The sequence below is a fragment of the Manacus candei genome, unplaced genomic scaffold, assembly GCF_025592945.1.
Source record: "Manacus candei isolate 608988 ecotype Guabito, Panama unplaced genomic scaffold, ASM2559294v1 h1tg000047l, whole genome shotgun sequence".
In the NCBI taxonomy this organism is placed as follows: domain Eukaryota; kingdom Metazoa; phylum Chordata; class Aves; order Passeriformes; family Pipridae; genus Manacus; species Manacus candei.
This window is the reverse complement of record NW_026138095.1, coordinates 4,720,105-4,729,531: the sequence shown is the minus strand read 5'-3', so window position 1 is coordinate 4,729,531 and position 9,427 is coordinate 4,720,105. Positions and strand designations below refer to the sequence as shown.

The 9,427-nt window shown below is 46.6% G+C and overlaps 1 protein-coding gene across 2 annotated transcripts; it reads right to left on the bottom strand.

The window, feature by feature from the left end:
• Positions 1–1,648: 1,648 nt before the first annotated feature.
• TMEM100 (transmembrane protein 100) lies at positions 1,649–9,427 on the bottom strand. Of its 2 annotated transcripts, none has more exons than XM_051798039.1 (3): positions 9,069–9,427; positions 6,161–6,347; positions 1,649–3,031 (listed from the first exon to the last, which is right to left on the bottom strand). In XM_051798039.1, the coding sequence occupies exon 3, from the start codon at positions 2,967–2,969 to the stop codon at positions 2,565–2,567; it is 405 nt and encodes a 134-aa protein (XP_051653999.1). In that variant the 5' UTR covers positions 2,970–3,031; positions 6,161–6,347; positions 9,069–9,427; the 3' UTR covers positions 1,649–2,564. The 2 variants fall into 2 exon arrangements, with proteins under 2 accessions (XP_051653999.1, XP_051653998.1); XM_051798038.1 differs by having other exon boundaries at positions 9,074–9,427.

The following is a 9,427-nucleotide window of genomic DNA, read 5'->3' as shown; positions in this document are numbered from 1 at the left end:
GCCTTGTATGTGCGCTGCAAATATAAAAGAGAGCAGAGATAAGGGAAAGGAAAACTTCTGTAGTAGTAGCAGAGTGACTCTTACTCACTCTTATTTACCCTTCCTGAAAAAAACTGCTCCCCAAACCCCATTGTCTCTGTTCCACTGAGTCTGGTTTTATCTTTTGACTTGGAGCTGAGTCTCACCTTGTTCCTCTACCTTCCTGCCACAGCAAGCTCAGCTGTATCACAGCAGTGGAGAAGGGAGGTGGGAAAGGCTTGAGAGAGCAATGGGCTGCTCCTGCTCTGAGCTCAGCCTGGGAATTGTGGGCCTGAGCTGCCAGACATGTAGTGGAAATCATTGCATCTCTATAGCCCTTGCAATTCTCTCCTCGGCAGCCCCCCAAAATTCCACCGAGGAAAAAAAAGAAACGAGGAAGGGGAAGAAGGAGTCAGAAAAACTATTGTGTTCCCAGGGAGGGGAAAAAAAATAAACAGCCCTATTTAACTTATCCAGCTTTGCTAATGTCAATCACTTTTCTCATTTTAAACAGGAAAGACACCACTTTAGTCCACCTGTTCCATTATTTATCATGCTATGCATTTCCCATGAATTGTCACTCATGCAAAACCTGTACATCGTAAGGGGACACCCTAATATTTTTAATGACCTTAAGCAAAGTGATTGACACTAGACACCGGTGTCAGATGTTCTGGTGACGCAACATGTTCTCCTAGCAGCAGGAAAGCTTCCTGCCGTGATTAAGTTTGGGGCTATGGAAGTGCTAAAATGTGTTGTCAGCTTTCCTCTGATGCAAGTGATTTTATTATAGCGTCTGGTAACCACGGAGTGTGGCAACGCAAATACTGACCCCAAACATCCCCTCCCCGCACATATAGGCCTGCTCTATTTAAAAACACGGAGTGCACTCTGCAAATCCGGGGATAAGTTATGGATGTAACAAGCTCAAAGCGCGGAGGGCAGAGGAAATGGCGGCACCTGAGCCAGGATGCCGGGGCGGTTCCGGCAGGAGGAGCGCGCGGGTCCGGGACGACCTGCGGGAGGAACCCCCTGCGGCACCTGTTTGGCAGGTGTGCTCTGCAGGGGCATCACCACAGCCCTGCCAGAGCCTCTGGAGGGCAAAGAGGAGGCACGTTAGCACAGGCCTTGCTCACTGTGGCAGTGGAAAGCAAAAATCACATCCAGCCCTTTGGAGTCTGCAGATAGTAAGGGGGAAGAGGACTTTGTGCAGCTCCTCTGGCTTCTGACACCCTCACACAGGTCAGGGTGGAAATCTGTGACTCAGTTCACTTGTCCCTTAAGATATAGACAAAGAAATCATGTTCTGGTTTGCTTCAATTTGGGACCAGCCCCTCAACAATTCATTAATTGAGAAAAGCTGGAAGATCTCTAGAAACAAGAATTACAGAATCAGCACCTCAGACACACACCAGGGACACCTGGTACCTGATTTTCATAAAGATTCATAATCCCAAAGCTCAGTCAGCAAACACCACACACGTGGCTTTGCTTCCATGAGTAATTCTTAATAGTTGTGTTTCAAACTGACTGTGGCAGTGTCTGCAGAACTGACTGCTATGATTTTTCAATAACCGAGCTGGTATGCAGAGGGATGGGCTATCAAACCAAAGTCCACAGGCTACAGAGATTTTTGGAAGAGATCAGCAGTGCATGTGTTCACAGTTATTGTCACAGGGGTTGTTCTACAAAAATAGAATCATAGAGCAGTCAGAGTTGAAGATACAGGCTATCTTGATAGCAATAAAGATTTTCTAAAGGTCTAGCAGCACTGAATATTATTTTAATGAAATTTACTTTTTAATTTTATAGCAAAATAATCAAAAGTGCTAAACCTGACCACTTTAATTTACAAAAAAAGTCTCATGTTTTAAGCTATAATCATACCTCGTTATTCAGGTTAGACAATATAATTACACATTTCTACTTATTTCTATTCAATAGGAAAACAAAATTAATATTAGTTGGTTTAAAAAAGGGGGAAAGTACCACAGATATTGTGAAGGGAAAGTTACATAACATATAAGAATCAGCTTATTGAGCGAACTGCAGTGTGTTCTTATTGCCTTTTTTTGTTTTTGTTTGTTTGTTTGTTTGTTTCTGAGCTACAGTTTAAGTCCCAGGTACTCTGACCATAAGCTTGTAGTCACTTCAAATGCTGTGACTTCTCCCTTGGTCAAATGTCACAGTGTGTGTTTAAGGAGATCTCTGGCATGACAAGTCAGTTCAAATTATTTTCTCAGTTCCCACAGGTTCCCTTTCCAACACGATCAGCATGTTGGAGAACGCAGTTAGGATGGTTGCAGTTATGATGACCAAGTTTTCTGTGAAGGAAAAGTGGTTTTTCCTCCGTCTTGGAAAGAATCGCTACCAAGTCTGCAGTAAGAAAATATCAAGAGCACTTGCAGAGTTAAGGGTATTTCTTAATCCATTCCATTTCCACTCATTTCCACAGTTAAATTAAAACCTGCAATCTCTCCCACTGATAAATAGCCAAGCTGACTTACAAAGGCTCTGCCTTCTGTCCAGCCTTCTCCTGGTTGTCTTTAACCAAACAAGGTTCGCTGATTTGCCACGAGCGCCGTCTGGCTCTCCCGCCTCTTGGCTTTCTTGTTTTGCTGCCTGATTTTCCAGCACACTGCACTGGAGGCCAGCAAAAGGAGTCCTGATGACAGGAGGACCAGCCCAAACACGGAGATGATGGATCCATGGGAGTTGAAGCTGTATGCCACGGCGGTGACCACGATGCCGGCTATGAGGATGACCACTCCGAAGGGCACCGTGCAGCGGTAGCAGGAGAGCTCTGCTCCCCCCGTGGCTGCCGTCAGCTGGCACTCACTGACCAGGGGGATGGTGGTGACCACACAGTCATTGTTGTTGCTCTTCTCCGTGGTTACAGAATCAGGATGCTTTGGGGAGCCCAGGATCTCTTTAATAGGTTCGTTTGTCATCTTGGTTGCCTGGAGTTGGGCAGTTCCTAGGCTAGAGCAGGCTCTGCTGAGCTCGGGCGGCGCTGCGGAGAGAAGAGCACGAGTTCAACCAATAATCACCAATTACTGCTCTGTGACACGTGGGTGATCCCAAGAAGAACTGTGATCCCACCTGGGATCACAAACAACCAGACACTCAGAACCCACAAGGATTTATGCACAAGATCAGTAGTGACACTTCTGGTCGTGGAGGATTAGAATCAGATAGTCATCCATACGTGCCTAAGTTCTAGAAAGAACAGAGTCACAGACCAAGACAGACACCAATCTTGAAGTGTTGTGAGCCAAATCCTATTTTAGGTTACATCCTGAAGTCAGCATTTCTGGATGTAATTTAGATTTCAATGGCATCACATCTTCTCACACAGAGGTGAAGTTCACAGTCTGTTTTGATTTTTGCTCACATGCTTTTTCACACTGTTTATATATACACCTAAACACACACGTTACAAAGATTTGCTCCAGTGCACATCACAGTACTGTGGGCAAGCACGGGTCCAGCAAAACCCAGGATGAACAGTGAGCCTTTTCTCAGCACAAGTGCTACTTAGGGAAAGAATTCAAATGGCCATGACAAAGTGTGGATGTGGGGGGAGTGGGGATGCAGAAAGTTCCGTGCACTGAGCTCAGTTCAAAGCTGGTGAACCTCCCACTACAGCAACTTCATTGCCAGCCTGACAGCTTGCCATTTACACTGGCTTCATGTAAAAGCAATGAAAGCATGAAACCACATCCCTGTAACCGTGTGGGAGGGAGTTTTATATTCATATTCACTCCTCTCAGTTATATTCATATTCACTCCTCTCAGTTACAACATGTTGTTTTCCTCCTGTCTCCATAGTGTAAACACACTCTCAGTCCTACACACGGCAAGCACAGTTTGACTGCATCTGCATTATGAGGCAAATACCTTCTGGCTCCATGGAGCCAGTGTGTAACTGGAGTCCACCTGATCAGGGGAGGATGAGCCCACAGCTCTGCACTGCTGCAGGCTGCCTTTACAGCCCTTGGCCCTCTCACTGGGGCTCTCGTGGTGTGGGGCCACCCTGGGGCCTGTCAGTGACCTCTGACAATGCCAAGGCTGCCACGGCCGTGCTGCTTTAGAGCAGGCTGTGTGCTCAGTGCACCCCAACATGTGCAACAGAGGCTGGAACGCTGAGGAACCACTAATTCTCCTGCTGCAAATAGCTCCCTCCACCACTCTGGTGTGGGCTGTGTAGCTTTTGCTTTCATGACCAGCATGATATGCAGCTCAGAGAACAAGGAAGAGCGTTGGCAATGCCGTAATGCTTTTATCACTTTTATCACCTTCACATCTGTGACTAGGAAGTTAATTGCCAGATACTTGTATTCTCCTTTTCCTTTCCCACCACTCCACCCTTGTTGCTAAGATATATTCGTTCATTGTGGAGAGCCCTTGGTTTTATATCTCAGCACCTCCTATAACTGACCGTGGGTTTTGAGAGAAAGAGGATTTCACTGCTTTTAAGCACAGGCACAAACAGGCTTTATGCTGTTTCTACTCAGAAAGTTTGTATCTGAGTGTCAAGCCCTCATGAGAGAAGGACAGTTCAGATCTGGTTTCCAAAGCTGTTCTAGTGCTCTATGGAGGAGTGCTCAGCACACAGCCACACAACCCTGAGCACACACTGACAGCCCCAGGGGCCACGGGCACACACCGGAACACTCGGAACACCAGGAAAGGCTTTTCCAGGTGAGGGTGGTGACTGAGCAGGTGGCCCAGAGAGGTTTTGGAGCCTCCATCCTTGGAAGTATTCCAAAGCCACCTGGACAGTCCTGGGCATCCTTCCTAAGGTGACCCTGCTCGAGCAGGACGGGGGTGGACCAGACAGCCTCCAGAGTCCCCTTCCAACCACAACCATTCCATGATTCCATGAGTTTCTGTCAGAGTACTTGCTGCCTCCAGGGGCAGGAAGGAGACTTGTTCAGTGCTTATCAGAAAAGCAAATATATCTGTGCTGACACCTTAGATATCCTAAATTCCCCCAGGTTCTGTTGCTTTGTTCTTTGAATCACAACATGATTAAGTACCTTTTATATCAGAGAGGAAGAGCCCAGGAAAGCCATGGGTTTGCTCTAGAGTGCCATTGATCTGTTCCCCCAGGGATCTGAGCCCAAGTTCTGCATTTTCAATAATGACTTACTTGGCAGTGGGACTTACATTGTTGCCATCATGTTGCTGCATTATTTATCTATAAAACGTTACAGGAGTTCAGCACAATATAAGAATGTGGCCCCCAAATGTCACCTTTTTCTTTGATCTTACCCTTAGCCATATTCAATTAGTTTAACACGTTATTATTAAAGTTGAGGTAGGAAAAAAATTAACAATTTTCCATATAAAAGGTCTACTGGTACCAATACACTGTAATAACTTCAAAAGTTCAGATACTCTAAGAGTCATAGAAATAGGGAAAATTCTTAATAACTTGAAAAGGCTTTGGATTAGGCTCATAATAAACACTATTATTTTAAAAAACTGCAACATTCATTCAAAGTATATTTACTCCTGTCTCTAAACTCATTGTCCCTCTGCTTCAGATACATCCCCAATGAGCATTTAAATCTCTTAGATGTCTCGTACAGACACTTATGAAGAAAGAAGATATGTTTACATAGTTAAAACTAACAGGAATTAGAAAAAAAGTCCTCTAAACTACCAAAATTAAGTCAATGGCAAAATACCTGTTGACTTCTGAGGAGCACAGTTCTTGCATGAAATAGGATGCAAGCAGACGGGCATTCACACAAAACAAACAAACAAGCCTCTATTGAAAGCCTATTAAGTTAAATAAACAACAGAACCTATTCAAAGTGTGAGTAAAGGTATTCAGCCCTAGAAAAAAGGGCACTGGATCCTCATTGCCAGCAAATGACTTACGCCAACAGGTGATTTGGTTCAAGTTTCAGGGTAAGAAATTTAGGCAAAGATAGCCGGCAGCACCAGCATCCTCTCACTAATCACACCACAAGTACTGCCTTAAGGAGCTACTTGGGGCTGAAGGAAGAATGTGCTTCTGTGGCAATCCGTGGCCAACACTGGGTAATGGGGAGAGGAAATTTTTAGCCACTAATAATTCTAAGTTGAGATTTACTGAAAAGACGTGAAATCCATCAGCATGCACACCTACCAGGTCCATGAGAAATCCATGGGAACAAATCCTTGTCTCAAAAGCAGAGGGACACTGCTGAAGATGTCTCTTTGTGTCAGTTGAAGGCAGAGTCAGGCAGCAGAAAGAACAGCTTCAGGCTTTGAAGTGTCAGATGTTGCTGAATGATGAACTGGAGATGACAATATTCTAGCATGGAAGTTTCCTCCTACAAGAAAAGTTGTTGGATATTTGTCAGCTTCTTAAGAATAAGACTCCTGCTTGGAAAAGCTCCCACTGTATGCTGACTCCTGCTCCCAACCTAACGGCAGCAGGAGATGTTCTCCCTCTGGCTCTTCTCTTTTCTTGGCAGCAGCCACCCATGTCTGGCCCTGAGTAACATTTTCCTTTGATGATGTGACGTCTCGATAATGAGTATCATAGCCCAGGCAAGTCCCCCAGAAAGAGCTAGGCAGGAAAAGGTAATGCACATGAACTTCTGCAGATAAAAATCTCATTTAACCTCATTTCTATTGCTCACTTCACCTCTGTGAATAACAACTCAGAATACCTGGGGGTTGGTGTCTTCCATGTGTCCAGTTTCTTTGAGCAAATCACTCCATCTCCTGACTCCATGAATTGACCATGACAACACACTTTCACTAAAAAGAACCCTTTTAAAACTAACCTACTATAACAAAACCTAAGTAATATGATCCCAAAAACTCTTCTCAGAAAAAAAAAGGCAGACTACCAGAGTCCAAGAACCCACTGTAATAAACATAACTCCGTAATATTTATCATTGTTCATTTCTGTTATTATTGGATTTTTTTGAAACAAGATTCACAACTCAAAGAGGGACAAGGTGGAATCTGCAGCAGGGCAGTGTGAGGACTGCAGAGAGCAGAGCGATGGAAATTGTTATCAACTGCAGAAACAGCTGTGGAACCAGCAGGCAGCTGGGCAAAACTGACCAAGCAGCAGAGATTTATGTTGCTAATCTTATTTGACATTCCCTTTCTATATGTGCATGATTATGGAAGATCATTTCCACCCTCAAACAGGAGTTCTAAGTGACAGAGAGAGCAAATTCAAGAGAATAAGTCTGTATAATGATAAACTTCAAGGGCTATTCTTTTTTTAAGTTATTTAGACCATACTAACATTTCACTAACACAAACATTTACAGGCACAAACTGCTGCTGTTCTCAGGGGATCCTTGGAATAAACCTGTGACATAGCTAAAGTATATTTAGCTGATTATTGAACTTAGCTAATAATAAGGAAGTCTCCTTGCTTGTCTCCTTGACTATATTCCCGTACACACCACCTAGCAATTAGTTTAACTTTCTGAAAAGTTTGGAGGGCAATGCAGGAAAAAAACCCACTTTAAATAAAAAATCTAAATTACATTAAAACAAACACACACCTCGGAAATGTACTTGCAGCCAACTTCCACTCGGATCACAGAAAGGTTACAATTGTTTGAAAACCTCTTCCTAGAGCAATTGTGCCCCCTAAGCCACTCTGCCAGCATCTTGCTTTGAAAAGATTAATTGCTCTGTTAGTTCTTTATTTGCATTTATTCTTGACTGCACACAGTTTAGGTAATTTTCTTAAATTAATGTCTTTATCAAAAATCCTGACTGACAGAGCAACTTTTCAGAGATGAGATTTCTTCTTTTCCACTTCCCTCCCTCACCACAAAGCCGAGAACTAGAAACACATGAAACCTACACACAAAGCTTCCAATATTTTAACTCAGAATCATTTCAGTGTGGTGCTCTCTCAGGAGCTTCCCACATAAGGAATATCTCTGTGCAAGGGCAAAGAGATGACATTGTTCAGCCACTACAACCCTTTCCTCCTTTTTTGCGTTTTACTCAGAACCAGCGGGTCACATTTGAGTTTTCTGCCTCCAGGCTCTGGACCTGATTCTCTCTATTTTGCACAATACTTCAGACACCCTTTTTGCCTATGTAAAATTCCAATAAAATTTTATAATGCTTACACTTCACACTTGGTTATGCATTAAAGTGACTATGGAAAACAGTGTAAGGAGTCCTCCTGTACCGACAGAAGAGCCAGAGTTCATTTGGAATTCAACAGACTATAGTAACCCTGAACACAATCCCTAAGCTCTTCCCCAGGTGAACATTCCTGGAAACACACAACTAGAATTTGTATTTACCAGACTCGAGGATCAGGCTCTAAGCTACAGGGGGCAGGAGGAGAACACACCACCTCCACGCCAGCTGCCTGAGCCGCAGGATGCAGTAAAATTGTCTCACCAAGTTTTTACGTAAAATAATGACCAGATTTAAGCTCACACCTTTTTCGTCTTTCCGACACAGGTGAAGGGTGGGATGGAAGCCAACCAAACCCCTCGACAAACGGACTTAGTCATCTGCAAACCGCAAAACTTTCAAACGCTCCCGTAACACACAACACGCACACACACACCTGGGGTAAAACCCTGCGTGTCACGCCTGTCCCCGAGCACCTCTGCGAGAGAGCAGGGACGGGAACAGGCGGGGAGAGCCTTGTGCACCCTGTCTGCCCGTAACCCCTCCGGGCACGGAGCGGCACCGGGAACCCCCGACCTGCCACTGGGGCAGCGGCTCCGGCTGCGGGGACCCCGAACTGCGAACAACCGGGAGAGCCCTTTGCCACGGCCGGAGCGGGTCCCGCAGTGTCCGAGCAGCCCCAGCTGCCCCGGAGAACCGCGAGCCGGGAACCGGGATCCGGAGCCCCGCGGGCACCGGGAGCCGGCGGGGGCGCGGCCGCCGGGCGAGCGGGTCCAGCGGCTGAGAGCCGAGCCGAGCCGTGCCAAGCCAAGCTGAGCCGTGCCGCTCCATGCCATAGTACAGGCGAGCGTGCCACAGTGTGCCGAGCATGCCATGCCTTGCCAAGCCGAGCCTTGCCGAGCCGAGCCTTGCCGAGCCGTACCTTACCTCCTGGCCGCCGGGCGGGACTGCGGCGGCCGCCAGCCCGCAGACAGCGTAAGAGGGGATGCAGCTCGCTCGCTGCACAAGGGACTGTAAACAAAGTTCTCGGTGAGAGCGAAACAATTAAGGGACCGGAGCAAACTCAGCCGCGGGCGGGGCGGCAGCGGGACGTTCTCCCGGGTGCGGGGGGGCCGGGAAGGCTGGGGAAGGCTGGGGAAGGCTGTCCGGGGCTGGGCAGGGCACGGAGCCGGCCCTCCTCCCTCCTCCGTGCTCGGCTCACACGCCCGGCTCAGGGATGCGCACGGCGGGGACGCGCCCGGCTCCCGCTCGGCACCGCGGGGACGCTCCGCATCGCGACGG